This window comes from Equus asinus, chromosome 1 (genome assembly GCF_041296235.1).
Source record: "Equus asinus isolate D_3611 breed Donkey chromosome 1, EquAss-T2T_v2, whole genome shotgun sequence".
Lineage (NCBI taxonomy): Eukaryota > Metazoa > Chordata > Mammalia > Perissodactyla > Equidae > Equus > Equus asinus.
Window position 1 is genome coordinate 208,287,904 of NC_091790.1, and position 21,088 is coordinate 208,308,991.

The following is a 21,088-nucleotide window of genomic DNA, read 5'->3' on the forward strand; positions in this document are numbered from 1 at the left end:
GCAATCTACAGATTCAATGCTATCCCAATCAGAATTCCAATGTCATTCTTTATAGAAATTGAACAAAGAATCCTAAAATTCATATGGGGCAACAAAAGACCCCGAATTGCTAAAGCAATCCTGAGAAAGAAGAACAAAGCTGGAGGCATCACAATCCCTGACTTCAAAACATACCACAAAGCTACAGTAATCAAAACAGCACTGTACTGGTACAAAAACAGGTGCACAGATCAATGGAACAGAATTGAAAGCCCAGAAATAAAACCACACATCTATGGACAGCTAATCTTTGACAAAGGAGCTGTGGGCCTACAATGGAGGAAAGAAAGCCTCTTCAACAAATGGTGCTGGGAAAACTGGACAGCCACATGTAAAAGAATGAAAATCAACCATTCTTTTTCACCATTTACTAAAATAAACTCAAAATGGATCAAAGACCTAAAGATCAGGCCTGAAACCAAAAGTCTTCTAGAAGAGAATATCGGCAGTACGCTCTTTGACATCAGCTTCAAAAGAATCTTTTCAGACACCATAACCCCTCACATGAAGGAAACAATAGAAAGAATAAACAAATGGGACTTCATCAGACTAAAGAGCTTCTTCAAGGCAAGGGAAAACAGGATTGAAACAAAAAAACAGCCCACTAACTGGGAAAAAATATTCACAAGTTATTTATCCAACAAAGGGTTAATCTCCACAATATACAAAGAACTCACACAACTCAACAATAAAAAATCAAACAACCCAATTACAAATTGGGCAGGGGACATGAACAGACATTTCTCCAAAGAAGATATACGGATGGCCAATAGACACATGAAAAGATGCTCATCGTCACTAATAATCAGGGAAATGCAAATCAAAACTACACTAAGATATCACCTTACACCTGTTAGGATGGCAAAAATATCCAAAACCAAGAGTGACAAATGTTGGAGAGGCTGTGGAGAAAAGGGAACCCTCATACACTGTTGGTGGGAATGCAAACTGGTGCAGCCACTATGGAAAACAGTATGGAGATTCCTCAAAAAGTTAAGAATAGAAATACCTTATGACCCAGCCATCCCACTACTGGGTATCTATCCTAAGAACCTGAAATCAGCAATTCCAAAAGTTCCATGCACCCCTATGTTCATCGCAGCATTATTCACAATAGCCAAGTCATGGAATCAACCCAAGTGCTCAGCAACTGATGATTGGATAAAGAAGATGTGGTATATATATATACATATATACACACAATGGAATACTACTCAGCCATAAAAAAGGACAAAGTCGTCCCATTCACAACAACATGGATAGACCTTGAGGGTATTATGTTGAGTGAAATAAGCCAGACAGAGAAAGACAAACTCTGTATGACTCCACTCATAGGTGGTAGTTAACATATTGACAAAGAGAACTGATTGGTGGTTGCCAGGGGAAAGGGGGTTGGGGGTAGGGCACTAGGGGTGAAGTGGTGTACCTACAACATGACTAATAATGATGTACAACTGTAATTTCACAAGGACATTAACTTTCGTAACCTTAATAAAAAAAAAATTAGACTACTAGAGGTGAGCACAATGAAGTGTATTAGGAATTGATAAACAATAATGTACACCCAAAATTACACAATGTTATAAACCATTATAATCCCAATAAAAAAAAAGATTGGCACCTGAGCTAACATCTGTTGCCAATCTTGTTCTTTCTCCCTCCCCCTCCTCCCCATCCTCCCCCTCCTCCCCATCCTCCCCCTCCTCCTCCTCCTCCTCCTCCTTCTTCTTCTTCTTAAGTCCCCCAGTACATAGTTGTATATTCTGATGGTAAATGCTTCTGGTTGTGCTATGTGGGATGCCGCCTCAGCATGGCCTGATGAGCAGTGCTACGTCCGTGCCCAGGATCCTAACTGGCAAAACCCTGGGCTGCCAAAGTGGAGCTCACGAACTTAACCACTCAGCCACAGGGCCGGCCCCTGAGCACTTTAAATATATTGTGCCACTCCCTTCTAGCCTGTAAGGTTTTGGCTGAGAAGTTAGCTGATACCCTCATGGGGTTTCCTTTGTATGTCACTTATTGCCTTTCTCTTGCAGCTTTTAGGATTCTCTCTTTATCTAAAGATAATTGGGAATAATTTTGGACATTTTAATTATAATGTGTCTTGGTGTGGGCCTCTTTGGGTTTATCTTGTTTGGTGTTCTCTCTGCTTCCTGTACCTGGATGTCTGTTTCCTTCTTTAGGTTAGGAAAATTTTCAGCTATTATTTCTTCAAATAGATTCTCTGCCCCTTTGTCTCTCCTTTCTCCGTCTAGGACACCTATAATACAAATGTAGCGTGCATGATGTTGTCCCAGAGTTCCCTTAGACTGTTCTTATTGCTTTTAGTTCTTTTTTCTTGTATCCAAACTTGGGTGATTTCCTCTAGCCTTTCGCCCAGCTCGCTGATCTGTTCTTCTGTATCATCTACTCTGCTAGTGAGTCCCTCTAGTGAGTTTTTCATTTCCACTATTGTATTCTTCAGTTCTGATTGATTCTTTTTTATATTTTCAAATTCTTTGTTGAAATACTCACTTTCTTCATCCCTTCGTCTCCCAAGATCAGTGAGCATCCTTATGATTTTTTTTTAAACTCTTTGTCAGGTAGATTGTTTATTTCTGTTTCATTAAGTTCCTTTTCTGGGTTTCGTCCTGTTCCCTTACTTGGAACATATTCCTTTGCCTCCTCATTTTGCCTCTTTCTTTGTGCTTATATCTATGAATCAGGTGGGCCAGTTACATTTCCTAATCTTGGAGAGGTGGCCTTATTGAAGAGATGCCCTGTGAGGCCCAGCAGTGTGCTTCCCTCTCATCACCAGTTCCAAATGTTCCAAGAGTGACTCTTATGTGGGCTACATGTATCCTTCTGTAGTGGCACTGTTGCTCTTGCTGCTGGTGCCCAAGGAGTCTAGGCTGTCCCCCTGGCTTCCTGGTTGCAATGCTCAGCTACAGGGGGCTGCTATGGATCCTTCAGTCACTTTATTGTGTTTGGGGAGCCTCATCACAGTTGGCTGCAATGTCTAATAGCACATTCCTGTTGCAGTTTTTCTATTAAGTGAGTAGGCCCCCCAGCATGGCTGGTTAATAGGCTCAGGGGCTTACAATTGCTATAGGCCTCTGGCCTTCAAGGCTGTTGTTAACTCTCTCAGGATTGCAGCTGAGTGGGGCCGGCCCCAGGAACAGATGCATTCAATTTTTCAGGCTTTGGAAGGCAGGGCTAATCCCCTATGTGGCTGTTTGAAATGGACAGGTCTTCTGCTGCTGATAAGCCCCATGGCCCACAGGTTCACACACACCATCAACACAGTCCTGGACCACACACACATCCCGGCCCCCTGGAGCGGACCCAGTCAACCCACTGCAGAGGCCCTCACACCCTCCACCAACACCCCATGTACTCCACCCTGGCCCATAGGGGTGGACCCACCACCCTGCCTGTAGAAGATCCAAGCACCCAATCTATGCAGGCCAAAGAGTAGCCCAAGGGCTTGCTGTTGGGTGGGGCCAGTCCCTAGGGCAGGCTGCCTTCCCTGGCTGAGATGGATTAAATTGGTGCTCTAGTGGGCAGGGCAGATCCTGGGCTAACAGGCCAGGGGAATAACTCCAATGGCGTCTGCTAGGGTCTGTGTCAGCATGCCTGTACTAGGTCACAGTAATGGCTGCCGCCAATGTCTCAGCCCCTAGTGAGATCTCACCTCTCACTGAGATGCACCTAGGGCCTATCAGGTGAGTCTCTTTTCACCAAAGGACTTTGTACCTTTCGGGTGATTTTAGGTTGCTTTCCGAAACAGGTGAATTTATGTGTGGGTCATTTAAGAGATGACTTTATTCCACTTATGTCTGACAGCTTTTCTAGGGGTATTCCCCGTTGTAGTTAACAGCCAGCAAAGCCAGATATTATGAGACTCGTCTCAGTTGTGCTGAGTCTGCAGGATGCTAATAGCAGTAACACACCCCTGCTCAGATCTCCCACTCCTCCAGGGAAGGCTGTGTACCTTAGGATTTCTCCCTCACAGCTGTGAAGCTCCATGGCTCACAAAGGTGGCTTTTTTTCTCTCCAGACAGGAATTTCTGCCTCTTCTTCCTCAGCTAGCACTGTCCCCTGTTGTGGGGGTTCTCTTTCTTCAGTTTTCTGTCCTCTTTGAGGGTCAATTGTTCCAGGAAAAGTTGTAACTTGGTTGTGTTCATGGGAGGAGGTGATTTCAGATTCCACCAACACTACCATCTTGACACCAACCTAGATCTCTAATTACTCTCATCAATGTTTTCTAATTTTCAGTGTACAAAGCCTTACACGTTTTGTTAGATTATCTCAATTGTTTCATAATTCTGATGCTATTGTAAGTGATATTTTTATAATTTCAATGCCTAATTTTTGTGGCTAGTATATAGAAATGCAATTGATTTTTGTATATTTATTTTCCATTCTACAGCATTGCTCCACTCATTTATTAATTTTAGCAGCTGTTTTGTATATTTCACCAAATTTGCTACAAAGGTGATTATGTAACCTAGATACCTTTCATTTCTTCTTCCTGATTTATCGCACTGCCTAGGACTTCCAGTGCAATGCTGAAGAGAAGCGGTAAGAGCAGACATCCTTGTCTAATTCCATATTTTAAGCAGAAAGCATTCAGTCTTTCCTCATTCACTATAATACTATTTGTAGGTTTCTGTCATGAATGGATAATGGCTTTTGTCAAATGCTTTTTCTGTATCTATTAAGACTATCATATAGTCTTTCTTTTCCTTGTTAATATAATAAGTTATACTGATTAATTTTCAAATGTAACCAATCTTGCATTTCTGGAATAAATCTCCCTTGATCATATTATCCTTTATTTTATATTGCTGGATTTGATTTGCTAAAATTTGTCTAGAATTTTCGCTTTTGTATTTCTGAGGGATAATGATCTGTAGTTTTCTTTTAATATCTTTCTCTACATGATTTTGATCCTTTGACATTTATTGAGATTTAGTTCATGGCCCAGCATATGATCAATCTTGGGAAATACTCTGTGTGTACTTAAAAAGAATGTGCATTCAGCGGTTTTTAGGAGTACCATTCTATAAATATCAATTAGGTTAATTTGGGTGATGGTGTTGTTCAAATCTTCTATATACTTACTGATACTTTGTCTATTTGTATAATCAGTTATTGAGAGAGGAGAGTTAAAATCTCTAAAAATGACTATGGACTTGTATATTTCTTTCTTCAATATCCTCATATTTTTGCTTTTTGTATTTGAAGCTCTTCCATTAGGTTCATAAAAGGATTTCTATGTCATCTTAATGAAGTGACCATTTAGTCATTACAAAATGTCTCTATCTCTGACATTATTTATCTTAAAGTGTACTTTGATTAATATTAATATAGTCACACCAGCTTTCTTATATTTAGAGTTTCCATTGTATATATTTTCCATACTTTTACTTTCAACCTATACAAGCCTTTCTATTTCATGTGCTTTGGATGTAGTAGAATATAGTTAAAACTTGTTTTTGGTTTTTATTCAGAGTGAACATCTCTGCTTTTTTATTTGGAGGGTTTAGTCCATTTGCATTTAATGTAATTATCAATATGGGTGGATTTAACTCTACTTTCTTGATATTTGTTTTATATTCAACCCACGTGATCTTTGTTCCTCTCTTCCTTCCTCGTTTCTTTCTCTCATATGGATAAATAAAGCATTTTTAACATTCCACTTTATCCCCAAATTGACTTTTAGCTATACCTATTTTTACTTATTTTTGAAAATAGTTGCTGTAAAAATTATAATGTATGTCTCTAATTTATCACAGTCTAGCCTCAAATAATATTACAACTTCATGAATGAACAGAAAGTCACCACAGTATAATTCCAGGATTCCTATCTACTCTTCATGCTTTTGTTGTCATATATTTTTCTTCCACATAAGCTATAAATCCCACAACACAGTTTTATACTTTGCTTTGAATATCCAATAGTCTTTGTCAGAATTGATGTATCTTATGTGTGTGTATTTTTTACATTTACTCGCAGATTTACCATTTCTGGTTCTTGTCATTCCTGTTTGCAGATATGGGCTTCTCCGTGACATCACTTCTCTTTACACTGAAGCACTTCTTTTAGCACTTCTGAAGTACAGCTCTTCCAGAGACACGTTCTCCCTGTTCTGTCTATGGTTTTGAACAATATAGACTTCTAAACGGACAGGCTTTTTTTCCCTTTCATTACTTCAAAGATGTTGTTCCATTGTCTTCTGGTCTCCTAATGAGAAGTAGGACTTCATTCTTATAATTGTTCCTCTAGATGAAATGTGACTTTCTTTCCCTCAGGCAAACTGATAAAAATTTTCTCTTTATTTGTTTTTCCCAGTTCTATTATGATATGTCTAGATTTGGTTTTCTCTATGTTTGTCCTGCTTGACATTCACTAAGCATGGATCTATGTTTTGATGACTTTTATCAATTTTGGGAAAACTCCAGCCATTACTTCTTCAGTCTCATTCCCTCTCTTTTTCTCATCTAGGATTCCAATTACACATGTGTTAGAGTATTTGATATTGCCCCAGATGTCTTGGATGTTTTATTTCATTCTTGCACTCCTTTCATGTTCTTTATGTTTCATTTTTGATCATTTACATTGACCCGTCTTGAAATTCACTGATTCTTTTCTCTACTGTGTCTAGTTGATCACTAAACTCATCAAATGAATTCCTTATTGCTGATCTTATTACTTTCATTTCTAGCATTTCCATTTGGTTCTCTTTTATGTTTCCATCTCCCTCCTGCAATTTTCCATTTGTCCATTTATATGTTTTACACTTTTCCCACTCAATCCTTTAATATATTTACCCTAATTATTAAAATGTCCCTTTCTAACAATTCTAACAACTGAAACATACCTGGGTATTCTTCTCTTGACTATTTACTCTCTTGACCATAAGACTCATTTTCTTGTTCCTTCGTGTGTCTCCCAATTTTGGATTGTATGCTAGAAATTTTGCATAAAAGAGTAATAAATAATGAAGTGAATAATACCTATCCCTGAAAATAGCATGTCCCTTCTTCTCTCAGTTGGCTGATGTGGGGGCTGAGTTGATGCAATCTGTAGCTGAAACGGGTTAGATTCAGTCATTCAGTCGTAGTACTCTGGCTACAGTTATGCTGAGGGCAGGATCAGGACCTTCTCTTCAGCAGGGCTGGGATCAAAGCCCCAGTGCAACTCCAAGGATTGCTTTATACTTTGCAGACACCTGCCAGTTTCCTGAACCAGGGGAGCACTCTCTCTGATTTACAGCCCAAGTGCCAATTCATGAGTTGCTGAAGACTTCTTTTCCCTCTCAAGTCCTGGCTTTCTGCACCTATATGATAGATCTTTCTCCACCGTGCTGCCTTGTTCCAAGCCTTCAGAGGGCTGCTGAGGTGTGGTCAGAAAAGCCTGCAGTATCTTGTAAGGGTTTCTCTCAGCCCTCCTCCCTTTCCCACCCTTCCGTATTCTGTCTCACGTACTCAGGGCCCTATGCAGCCTGCCTCTGTGGATTCTACCCTTCATGTCGGTCTCCATGTGCTGTCAACAGTTCCTTAAAATTTAGGCTGCATCCTTCCTATCTCTCCTATGGGTGATTCCAGACTGCATGAAAGTAGTGGTGGTCTCTTTTCCACTAGAACAAGCTTATTGCTTTCTGGAATTTAGTTCATTCATGTTTCTTTGTATCCTTGGCCCTCTGAGGGTTATCTCTAAAGTTAAGATTTAGTAGCTCACCTGGCTTGTTCATGTTGTCAGGGTAGGATTGTGGTGGTCTCTTGACCTTTAAGTCCATCTAAACATCTTCAACCAGTTGCTTCTAGTTGTTTTCCTACATCTGTTCTCTGACACATCCCTGCCCCACATGCCCATCTGCTTCAAGCATCTCCTTTATTTTTATCATTCTCTCCATTATAGCACTTGCTCTATTTTCAACTATATATTTTTGTCTCCTTTATCCACTAAGACTCGAAAGTCCCAGAGGGCAGGACTAATTTTTATCTTCAATTCCAGCACCCAGCAAAGTTTCTCGTGCATTAAAGATGCTAAAACAATGTTTCCAAAATAAAACAGTTAATTCATAGTATTTCCAAGTGATGAATCTCTGTTTAAGCCTCTTCAATAGCATAGAGTAAATTGGGAATTTACAATGTTCTCTATACTGACTACAAGGACTTTTCACGAGTGCTACTGTGGTCGATAAAAGCAGGAGCTGGTTTCCACCACAACAACACAGAAGGAATAATTACACTTATTTCATGATCAATAAGAGCTCAATTAGTGCATCAGAGCTTTGAGCTATTGGTTTGATTTAAGAGGAGTAGTGTGATTTTTACTCCCTCCGGCTTCTCTTATGGAGTAATCAGTATTAAAGCCTCTAAAGATAATAAATTCACAATATTTCTCTGACTCTCTAAGCTAGAGTTAGATTTTTAATGACAGATACACAGAAAAAATGATTTATAAAATAATTCATTGGAAATTAGTTGCACTTTGAAAGACCATCAGTGTATACAGCTTAAATTTCCAACTGAAATATTTCATCAACTGAGAGCAGAGGGGGATCAGAAAACACTGACCAAACCTCAGCTGGCTGCACTCATTTGGCGACAGAGTCTGCACAGTGGCTTTGGTGATATTTGATCGTGGACATCTTGTACTTTATCCAGGCTTTGTTCACTAGAGAGATGACGAAGAGCTTTCTCCTCATTTAAACATTGGACAGAGAAAACAATGAGTTCTAGGTTTTCACATATTTTTTAATATTGAGAAGCATCTATCTTAACATAGAAGAAAAATACCTGAGCCAAAAATGCCACCAAGTGCTCATTTTCTGAATAATCCTTGTGACTATCATGCTAAGATGGCGGTGTGGTAGGATCAACATAGAATTCATTAGTCAAACTGGAACATTTCTGAGAGGGAAAGGAGGACTTATTAGTAATTATGATGGGGCAACAGGCATAAACCAGCGCCATCCAGACAAACCACACTGTCTAGTCATCTTACTGGGTGGGAGTTTTAAAGATTATAGAAGCCAAACTTGATGGAAGGTAGCAAGTGGTTAGTGAAGGATGTTTAATAAGACCCTACCAACCCCCTTTTCCCATGTCTGTTCCTTGAAATGGAGAGCAGGTAGGGATGTGGGCAGGGACAGGATGCCATTCCCCTCCCAAGCACCCCAGAGACTGCAGAGTAGCATCTGAGGTAATGGACCCCCATCCCAAGAGCTCAGTCCTCCCGCCACCTCGAGAATAAGCTCCTGAAGGGATGACCGGCCCCGTGCGAAGATACACATCACACTTCCTGCCAGAATGTGTGCTGGGTAGGCTGCTTTGAGAACGGCCCCAGGACACATGTCAGATTCCTGGTGTTGGAATCACACCGTACATGAGTCAGGACTGGAAAGACTCCGCAGTAAACTCTACTGATTAGTATATGGATGCAAGAGGATGATCTACCCACCTCAGAAGCCCTTGTCCCGTGAGTACCCTGAGAGTGGCTGTGAGCAGCAGCACTTTTCCCTCCCCCAGGAGCTGCTCCTCGCCATTTCACAGATGTTACCCACAGCACGTCCCAATGCTCATGGTACAAACTGCTTGACAGGCAACCAAAGTCTCTCCTTTCAACAAGTTTCTACAATTTGCTGCGATGTATCTCTAACGCCGAATGTCAAACCTCTTGTTTTACTCACATTGGGGTGCTAACAGCAAGAGCATACGGCAGAGAGTTGGGGGTCCCATTTAATACTCCCTCCAGTTGAATTTCATGCCGCTCCTTGTCCAGGGAGCAAATTCTATTCTAAATTTGACTCTGTCGTTTTAGCATGAGGGCTAAATTAGTAAACAACTGAAACTGAAAGAGAAACATGATAATGAGTTCAGAAGTGAACAACTGAGGCTTCCACTGTACAAAACCAAATGCTCTTTGCAGTCAGCGCTTCATTTACTGCCCTGAGGCTGGCGGGCCATGCCTTGGAACCTGCGCCCCTTCCTCTTCTGTTTCTGTAGCTGACAAAGAGGACATAAGTCTGGTTTGTTGGATATCATGTTAAGTTGGGGGAAAACACATTAAACTGCTTCACAGAGAAATTTCAACTGATTTCCTTTCATTCAAACTTCTTCTGAGTCTCCGGAACTTTTAACCGCTCTCTCCTCTCCCTCCTTGAACACATCTCTGGACTGCACATGGGTTCCTCTTTATTGATTACTCGCATCCAATACCCAGGGACATAATGTGACGTCTCCATTATAGGAGCCCAGAGATCCCACAGCAGTAGCCAGATGGAGCACAAAGCATCACATCCTTTTGATAAAGACACAACAGGGGACAACGCAGGAGGACAAAACAATGACTTTGTACCGGAATGTACTTAACTCACCAATACGCAGAGGACTGGGAGAAATGTCGGTCTCTACTGGGTTGTGAAGTAAACAGATGAAATCTGTATTGCACTGCATTGTGGCCGGGGCAGCAGCCCACGGCTCCAGGGGATTCTGAGGCGCTGGGATATATTGATTAAATCTGCTTTGTGAGTGTGGCTGCTTTCCTCTGATTCTCCTCGGTAGAGTCAAGAAATCCACTAAGAATCCAGCAGATGGTTTTCAGACTCTTGACCTAATTGTCATTTTGTTTTTAAAAGATTATTTTATTATTAATAATAATAACTACTATCAAGTGAGCCCTTCTCCATGAGCTTTACATATATTTTCTTGCTTAATCCTCACAACGACTTCATGACCACTATTGCTCAATTTTACAGCCAAGGACCCTGGAGGACAGAGAGGTTAAGTAGCTTCCCCAAGGCCACACAGCACTTGGAGAGGAGCTGGTTCTGAGCCCGCTCCTGAAACTGCCAGGATTCTGCTCTAGAACGTCCAGAATCTCTCCCACCATGTCTGCCCATCGCTGATTCCCCCAGGAAGAGATTCCTCTCTGGAATCCATCTCTCACCCCACAACGTCTAGCTGAGCCTCTGGGTCATAGAAAGTGCTTAGTCAATACCAGCAAATGAATTGAAAAAACCTTAAGTTTAACATTTTAAAAAAAGTGTTAAGTGGACCCTGCTGAATCAGGGTCAGGCCCATGTTGAGATGCTGGCTGATGGTTCATGTGAAAGGCTTTGAACCATGCCTCTCAGTCTGGCCAGCAACCTGGGCTGGGGTGGGCATGGGTGAAGCATAGTGCAGAACTGTCCCTCTGTGGTCTCATTCTCTCCTTGTAGGGGCTCTAGCACTCGGCTGCCTGTGCTCATCTGTGAGGACTGAGACCCCACTCCGTGCCGTTAGGACGGATTCTGAGAACTGGGCAAACACATTTCCAGGTTCCCGAGGCTCAGCAGCGGTTCCAGGGACCCACCTCGCCGCTGTTTCCTCGGGGAAACATGAATAAGAGCTGTGCAGGACAGCGCTCCCAGCAGCTCTCAAACGTGACCTGGGGTCTCTGGAAACCCCTGTGGCCTCAGCATGAGTGCTGGGCCAGTGCTGGACTCTTCACAGGGCCTCCACATTCCAACATTATTGTGAGGCACCTCCGTATCAAGGAGGCTGGATGGTGAGGGGCCTCGAGGAGGGCGCCACATGAGCATCCTGGAGAGCAGCTGGACAACAGAGGTCCTTTTTCTGATGTTTGCCCCTAAGAGGCAGAAATGAACCAGCTTCTTAACCTAGCCCACATCTCCTTGTGGGGCTACAGCCTTCTATGAGTTCTCTTCTGATGTGTCAACTCCAAGGTCACTAAGATCCTAAGGTGACTCTGTGAGGCATCGTCAGCCGTGTGGCCTCTCAAAGGAACTGGTGTGTATGCGTTGCCAGAAATGCCAGCCCAGAGTCGGCTTACATAATTTCAATGGCTTCGTAACAGGAAAATAATCAAATAAGTGGATCAAATTTCTTCCCACGTGTTTCCAAGAGCCCCAGCCATCTTCTGAGGAGACTGGGAAGCTTCTGAGGAAGTGAAAAGCACCCCCAGCCTCACGCCAGCCAGCGAGTGTCACTCTTAGAAGCAAAAATATGTCAAATTTCAGCTGATGTAACTAATGCTTGGCAAAACAGAAGTGTGAGCATCGCTGTCAAACACCAGCACACCCAGGACCTTCCAGGGCTTCCATACTTCGCCCCAAATCCCATCCTCAGGACGTGCGATGGTCGTCTGGCTGAGGGTCACTTGTAGCCCCACATCTCTGCCTGTGTCCAGGCAAGTCAAAGTCTGGCAAGTCCGGTTTAACAAGTTGTTATAAAAATCATGCATGCTTTTCCACGTAAAAGGTCATGGAGATTTCTAAATCTGTTTCTTTAAAGTGTTCTTCTGAATGTTCCCGCACTCTGAGATAGCCCCAGGGCAGATTCAGCATTGGTGTAAAGGGAACTTCTCCCCGAGGGCCAGTCAGTTGGTTCCAGGCCCTCCTCGCCCACACAGGGCACACACCGAGGCAGGTGTGCTGGCAAGGAGAGGTGTCCTGGACGCAGGACTTGGAGTGCTCACTCCAGGACAGCCCTGAGCAAACCACGATGGTTGGTCACCCTGTGCCCACCTAATTCCAGCCAAATTCAGGGAGCTTGTCTTCCCTCACAGATGAGTGTCCACTGCTGTCCTGGGGTCAGGCAGTGAATGCAGGTCCTCTCCTTAAAGGGAGGAAACAATGCTCTGTGCTGCCTCCCAAGCGTCATGCCATATTTTAGATGGTGGGCTTTCTCCAGTGCCTGTCCCAAAGAAGACATCCGAAAGACCCTCACCATTGGTAAGGGTGGCTTGGACCACTGATTGGCTCAGTGTTGATGGTGGGTAGGCAGCCACTGCTGGACGTGGCGGGGGGAGTGGTGTGTGATTCTAAAAGGGCTCCAGGGACATTTGTCTGCACACAGTCCCTGTCCCTCACCATACTACCCACTAGCCTGGGACACAGGAGAAAAACAAAGAGAGGCTGAAGACTTAGGAAGCATTCCCTGTATGTGCACCCAGAGAAAACCAACACAGCAGGCAACAGACACATCCCAGATCACAGAGTAAGCTAAGGGTCACCTCAGATGGTGGTCTGCCATGCTTCATCCTGGGGAGCAGGTTCGAGGTGGTGGCCTGGGACAGGGCCTCCAGGTACGGCAGGTAGCGCTGAAGGGCCTTGGCTAGTGCAATGTCACCCTCCTGACTGTATCTCTTTTCATTATCAACACTCTGCATTGAGGTCCTGAAAAGCAAAAGAACACTGTGAGCCATTGCATGTCAGCTGGATGGTGATCAGGCACCCGGCCCTGTGCTGGACACCACTGCAGGAGCATGAGAGAAATTATGCACGCAGGATGCGTGGCCAGGTGGCAAGGTCCGACCCTCCTTAGCTCTCACTAACCAGGATTTGAATCTCTCATGCACCCTCCTGAGCCTGATGCCCTGACATACCTCAGAGCCACTGTGGGGACTTGACAAGCCACCCCGAGAAGAGGGCCAGCCCTAAAGTATGTTACAGGAGACACTAATATACAGGAAAGAGCTGATACTTACAACAAGTGCAACGAGAGTCTGAGAGGCAGAGAGAGGAGCAGTGCTCGGCAGGCCTGAGGCTGGAGGTCTATGTGGAAGGGGCCAGAGGTCTCGGGAAATGGAATGGAGGCACAGAGACAGCAAGGGCAAAGCAAAGAGTCGGGAACAGTCTGACCGGACGGGGCTGTAAGGAGCCCTGGCAGCCGGGAGTGGAGGTTGGGGCAGTAGAACAGAGAACTGACCACTTTACAAGCAAGGCAGGCAGGATATCACAGCAAACGTGAAAGCCACTTTCCCAGCAACAGGAGGCGCAGCGCCACGCGGTAGATAAGGGGGCAGGAGGCATTGGGTGGCTAGTTAGCTGACACTAAGATGCAGAGATGATCCTGGGTTAGCGTCCCAGTGTGATCACAAGCTTCTTAAAAGAGGAAGAGGAGGTGGAGGGTTGGTGTCAGAGTGATGTCATGTGAAAAAGAGTTCCAGCTTGGGAGGACAGACCAGGAGCCAAGGACGGGGGGAGATTCTGGAGATGCAAACAGCCAGGAACGATCCTCGCCCAGAGCCTGCTGAAGGAGCCAGCCCCACGACACCTAGACTTCAGCCTAGGGAGGCCCGTGCTGGACTTTTGACCTACAGAACAGTAAGATAATAAATCTGCCACTACATTGTGGTAATTCGCCACAGTAGGAAACTAACACAGTGCTACATACTGCTACATTGTAGTACTGTTATTACCAAAGGCCACGCTTGGATCACCATCTGTGTGCATGGACCATGCCAGGCAGACCAGTTTGAAGCCGGAATGACAGATGAGGACACTTTCTGTTTATTTCCTGTGTGGCAGTGTGGTGCAAGCTCATCCTGAAGCTGGATGTGGCTTTGCACCCGAGTACCTATAAGGAAGAGGCTGGGTCCAGAGGGGGCCATGAGGACAAGGCCACAGACACACAGGTTGGCTGTCATGTTGGGAATCTGGGAGGCAAAATGAAGGGCAGTCAGATGTGACCATCCTACTTATGCTCAAAGTCATTAAGAGAGTCACCTATTTCCCAGCCGAGACATTTGTCACTGGCTAAGTGCAGCCAAAACAAAAGGCATTGAGAAAGTGACCAGATGGCCATGGGAACCAGAAGAAAGTCAGGGCCACAAGTCTCCTAACAGGCACCAGGAAACCAATGTCAACTCACTCTGTCCTGGGACCTAAGCCGGGGTAGGAAGGAATGACAACACAGCTCTGTAAATGGCAACACCATTCAACAGGTTGCTTAAGCCACAAACCTAGAGGATTGACTGTTACTCTTGTGCTTTTCTCTTCCCTCTGCCTACACGTCAACACCATCCCACGAGATGACCTAAACAATACACCCAGATCCATCCGCTTCTCTCCACACTCGCCACCTCAGTGGTACAGGACAACCACTAAGGTCCACATGCCCGTGTGGTGAGCATGTATAGTTACTGCCAGCACTGTTATCTGCTCGCCACCTGACTTCTGCAGGCCAAGGGATGACGTCCATTTACGACAGGCTGATCTGGATACCCTATTCTAGCCAAACAGTAAGAATGCTGCTTTATCAAAGGGAATGCTCTATGTTCTGATTGTAACAAGGAATTTGGCAGTGACCACAGGCTGACATCACCACGCATGCATGCATGAGTGTGTCTACACGTGTGTGTGTCTATGTGTGTGTTTTGCAGGTTCTGGGTGAGGCTGTGTTACTGCAAATCAAGTGCCCATTTGCTAATAGCCATCTCCACTTTTGGTGACCAGGAAACAATGTTTTAAGTATTTTTTATCAAAACACAACAGCTTGTTACTCATCTGTGGGTACTCACTATGATTTAGACACACTTTAGGAAACCCATTGGGGTTTTAGGTGGGTGTGTAACTCATCATAGATTTCCCACTTAAAGTAATGGAGAACAGGCTCCCAAGCAGTGATTTCACGTAGAACGTCCGATTTTCAAGAACAGATCCCTAATGTTAGGTGTGTGATATATGCATGTATTTCATAAAAGCTTGGACTTACAGAAAATCTTCATATTTGTGCTTAACTATCTCAATTGATAAAACTGTCCTGTTTTTATTTCTAATGGCTTTTCAGTCATATTAGCTCAGACTCAACAGCACATTGATCACCAAGGCCCCACAGCTATTCTCAGTCACGGCTATTGTTCCCTTGACCGTTCTTCAATGCATGAAATTCCATGTTCTACGTTGTCAGAGGGTAATTTAACTGAAGTCAATGTACTTTCTGGTATTTCGTCTATTTTTCTCACTAATTACTAATCAATGCAGATAGCACCACCTCATAAATGTGCCTTTAAATTGTCTTATTCATCTTCCCTGTGTGCCTGTGGGTACTTGCAGATTTGTTTGTGATGCTGTAATATGTTACAGTGATGGGAGTGTTCATCATTATGTTGTGCGGTTTTGTAGCAATTAACTTGCAAATTGACTTTTGCCCTGTCATTTGGTTTGAAGCAGGTCAAACTTTATAAATATATATCTTCTACTTCTAAAAGATCAAAAGTGTTCTACACTTAGGACTCCACCACTCTCTTTCCCACTTACATGAACTGACCTTCAGGCTCAAAATAATATGAAGTCCTTTAAATTGTTACCCAATTAGCTGGAGGCAAAAAAATCCAAATTATGAACAAAATCTTTGCAAAGAGCACAGGTGAACCTGGTTCTCACTCCTTTTCTCAATAATCCTAACCTTATTTAATAATGATTTCAGGCTCATTTTATTTTTCACATAAAACTCTCATGACCCCCCTGACCCAATCTTCTGGTCACGGTTCTCTCCAGTGTTACTGGAGTTCATTGCATCATGCTGGCACTCCCAGTCATCTCTTCCTGTCTCAGGAGCTTTGGCAAAGGGCATTCTTAGGGTCTTAGGTCCTCAGCATGCCCAAACACTTCCAGCTCTGTCCTTACACTCAGTGTCGCTGCACTGACTGTCTGCATCATGCCTCTTTCCGGCTTTCTCATGCATGCTCACTCCGATCAGCCCAGAACAGGCCAGGGCCCCCTGAAGACTGCATTCTAACTCATCTCTGCCTCCTGAATGGGCCATTGGTTTGGGGCAAGGACCTTAATCTCTCTAAACATAAACTGACTTGAATGAAGAATGCCAAGTACTTTCTCACTGGCCGACTGTGGATACTCACAAATCTACCAAGCACAGAATGCTCTAGAAATGCACCCCTGGAATGAAGAAAGTCGGTCAAGATTCCTGGTTAGTGTAGCTACCCAGATAATAATTCAAAGCATCAGCAGATAGTTCATGCTCTCCTTCCTTCCTTTATTCAACAGATACCAACAGGATGTCTGCCTCGTGAAAGGTGCACTCCAGGTGCTAGGGATATGCTGGTCAGAAGCCCCACTTGGAAAGTGGAGAAGGGGGAAGCACAAGATCCTTATCTCAGGTGGGGGACCAGAAGATATGGACTCCTTTATTAATAACTACATAAACCTGTTACTTAAAAATATCTGGAAAACCTAAGGGCAATAGCCACAAATTGAATTTAAAATAAGATACATAGTTACAACTACTAAAGATGGGAAAAGCAAACTAATCACAGTCCATAGAGGAAAGAAATAAATCAGGGCCTTCCATGGTGTGAGTGCCCTTACTGAGCTGTCTGGGAGGCTGCAAAAATGCATTCGATGTTACTGATAAAACAGAAAGAGTCCAACGGGTGAAACTTTAAAGGACGGCCACAGATTAATTAGGCAGCAAAAACAAGGCCAAAATTAGGAATGGCAATACTAATTTTAGAAAAATGGAATTCAAGACAAAAAACATTAGAGGCGACAAAGACATCATTTAAAAATGGCAATAGGTATGATTGACAATAAAGATGAAATGATATAAACCTTTATGTGCTAAATGTCAGGACCTCTAAGTGTATAAAGCAAAATATATTAACAATGAAAGGAAAACTTACGGAAACACAGTTTGTGTCTAAGAAATTTCAATGAGTCAAACATAAATAAGGACATACTGATTTTTTAGTATTATGATTGATATTTATATACAGTTGCAAATTATATGTATATATATAATTATAAACTGTATATAAAAATCTTTACCCTACAAATAGTGGATATAATATCCTTTTGAAGAATCCACTGAAAATTAATAAAAGTATAGTATAAACCTCAAAATTTCCAAAAACTAAAAACTGAACAAGTAATATTCTCTGACTAAAATGGAGTAAAATTTACGCTAAAGTTTAAAAACAACACATAATTATGAAAAAATGAAAAAGACTACAAACGCTTATTGTTCCCAAAGGATATGAAATTGCAATTACATATAATTTACAACAAAAACTGATGAGAACACATTGAAATCACAGGATCATGCTGATATGACACAGGCAAATGCAGAGACTTGGGTGATTTCATTACTTTTTAAAGATGAGCAAAATGTTCAACTCAAGAACTTTTATAAAAGACAATAAATCTAAGGATAGTACAAAGAAGAATATTCAAGAGATAATTCTTTTTAAAAATTGTGTTGAAAGAGTGAAGAGAAAAATAAAGTTAAAAATGACGAAGGAGTGACAACCACACATACGCTGGATGATTTTGGAATTCTAATACAATAAACACCATGTGTTGCACTAAGTGAACAAATTTGGAAATCCCTGTGAAAAGGATGATAGTTCTCTGCAAAATATAAATGCCCCAATTTCACTCAATAAAAAACTATGAGCATATTTTGCCAATAATCTTGGAAGACAATGAAAGTGTCATGAGATTTACCTACAAAGAAAGATTAAAAATACATATACCAGGAAGCAGATCATTTCAATGCTAAAGATTTGCAGAAACTTTATGAAAAGAATGAAAATTATTCCACATGTATCATGACGATCACGTAACCTTGACACACTGCTGCAGGAACAGCAGCTGAGCAGGAAGACGACAGGCTGCTATGCTCCTTATTTTGGCTGCTGAGTCTCTCTATCAGGCAGAGTCCCCACAGGAAACAGACGGAACCCTGAAATGGGATATCCTGGGAGTTTACTAAGGGAACTATTTACAAAGGCATGGCAGGACTAAGAACCAACGAGGGTTATGGTGGAGCACCACTGGATGGACAGGAGGGAGGAGTCACGGGACCAGAGCTAAGGGCAGAGAGGGCTGTGACCTTGGGCAGAATAGTCACCTGTCATCTGGACCCCACCCTCCACGCTGGGGCTGCACCCACAGGCCAAACCCAACCCCAGCCCGAGGTCAAGGGGACCTACTGGAAGCCCAAGAAGACCCGTCTCTCTGGGCAGAGCCGGCAGAGAGGGTGGGAAGGAATCTGGAGACTATCCCATCATGTCCTCCCCGAATGGGACGCTGCCTTTAGAGATGGATGACTGGTTTTCTTGAGGTTCAACAGCTCAAGGAAAGAAACTAGAATCCAGTCTATAGAGGGCTGAGAGCTCTCTGTTTTCATTAGCAACTATATCTAGTGCCATCTATGGTATAGACTGGAAAAAATATTTCTACAAGTATGAGAAATGAAAGTTACTAGTCTTAAATATAAAGACTCTATACTGAATGAAACAAAACAGAAAAACGCGAAAAATACTTATATGGACAAAGATCACATACAGGAAATTCATATAGAATAAAATTCCAATCTTTATATATGTATACTCTTAAATCTTTAATCTCACTTGTAATAAAAATAAAAGGTACCATTTTTCATAATAAAACTGGCAACTAAAAAACTGACATTATTGGGGCTGGCCCCGTGGCCGAGTGCTTAAGTTCGCGCGCTCCGCTGCAGGCGGCCCAGTGTTTCGTTAGTTTGAATCCTGGGCGCGGACATGGCACTGCTCATCAGACCACGCTGAGGCAGCGTCCCACATGCCACAACTAGAAGAACCCACAATGAAGAATACACAACTATGTACCGGGGGGCTTTGGGGAGAAAAAGGAAAAAATAAAATCTTTAAAAAAAAAAAAAAAAAACTGACATTATTGACACTGCTAAGAATGTAGTGACCCAGGTGTCTGTGCCATGGTCTCACCTGGTCTGATTTCTCAGTCATTCTCTCTGGACACACTCTGCTTTTGGTGACACCATACTCTGGTTTTTCCCCACCTTGGCTGTACTTTTCAGTCACATTTAGACCACATAGAGAGTTATTCCTTGCTCAGTTTTCTTGACTCTCCTATCCCTCTGCTCTTTGACCTTCTTGGGCTCTCCAGCCCAATTCCCTCTCTTAGTGGAGTGCAAGGTTGTTAGGGATGGTGCTCCACGCTCAGTTAAATCTTCACTAAGAGGGAAGAAGGAGTGGGTGGAACTTAAATACCCAGGTGTAATCTAAAGAGCAGTGGGAAGAGTTTGAACTCATCCAAAATGAAAATGGGAATTCAAGATAGTTTGACTTTGGTTTTGGGTTTGGTTTTTGTTTTTTCTACAGAAACGTCTTACACACACAGACTATAGTGGCACATTCTCTTTGACAAACGAGGCATTCAAGGGAGATGTACTGTCATAGGAAATACAGAGACACAGTTCTTACTCTCAAGAAACTCACAGTCTGGCCAGCGAGAGAGCTAATATGGTGACATATTCTGCATGTACAAGTTCTTTACGTGTATTCATTCATTTCATCCCACAGGACTTGGAGATCAACTTCTTGGTGACTTAGCTGCTTCATCTATTAGATGGTCATGAACACAAAGGCAGACGCAAATTCAGCTATAGAGATTTTTCTAACCAAAGGCTATGGATTTAGAAAATTCTCTCTCAGGAAGAAATGGACTTTCCCAACTAAGCCTTTAGGGAAGTTCCTTTTCATGCTTTATAACCACGAAGAAAAAGAGCACAACAGCTCAGGAATGAAACAGTCTCAGCTCGCTTACTTGTTGTCTTTGGACTGTTTTCAACTTCCCTATGTCTCAGTTTCCACCCTGCAAGAATAGAGGAGACATGAGTAATTTCCTCACAGCATGCAGGGAAGATGCAGTGACACGGTGTGGGGTTATATATTCAATTCCTATAGGTAGCTATGCTGGGGGAACAGGAAGACTTCCACGATCTAATTCTGCTTTTTGTATAAAGCGAACATAAAGCCTTACTGGGAAATGAAAATTCTTGACTTCTCTGCTTTCAAGCAAGGCTCTGAAGATGCAGGACTTTCCAAGGGCCTCCGGGAAGAACTAGGGCAGGGACCCTTGAGCATGTCTGTCAGTGAGAATGGCACTTCGTAAGAGAGGCGCTCCAATGTATCTTTCCCCCTGGGCCAAGACACAGTGGAGACGGAAGCACCCATCCCCTCCTTATAGACATCCCACCTTTGTGAAACCTCCACACCAGAGGCTTCGCTACACTGAAAAAGAGACAGGCTGGATGGATGCCAGCTGTGCCAGACAGCCAGGAGACATAAACCAAGTCTGCTTACCTGGCTGGGTTGGAACTTTCAGGACGTTGTGGGTAGGTTTTGGGAAGGTTTGAGAGTTCCTGGGCCATCACATGCTGGGTATAGTCATCCTGCCATGTGAAACCTGTGGGGAAAGTTGCAAAAACTGCATTGTCAATTTGGAAGTTGAGCCAAAGCTCTTGT

At 43.1% G+C, this 21,088-nt stretch overlaps 1 protein-coding gene across 5 annotated transcripts in view; it reads right to left on the reverse strand.

Annotated features, from left to right (window-relative positions):
- Positions 1-21,088, reverse strand: part of PTPRN2 (protein tyrosine phosphatase receptor type N2) — a 945,556-nt gene that overhangs the window by 600,730 nt on the left and 323,738 nt on the right. For all 5 annotated transcript variants that reach the window (XM_044747547.2, XM_070516905.1, XM_070516912.1 and 2 more), the window contains 2 exons: positions 20,927-21,029; positions 13,049-13,211 (listed from right to left, as the gene is read on the reverse strand). In XM_044747547.2, the coding sequence (XP_044603482.2) occupies positions 13,049-13,211; positions 20,927-21,029 (266 nt within the window). The remainder of the gene's footprint in view (positions 1-13,048; positions 13,212-20,926; positions 21,030-21,088) is intronic.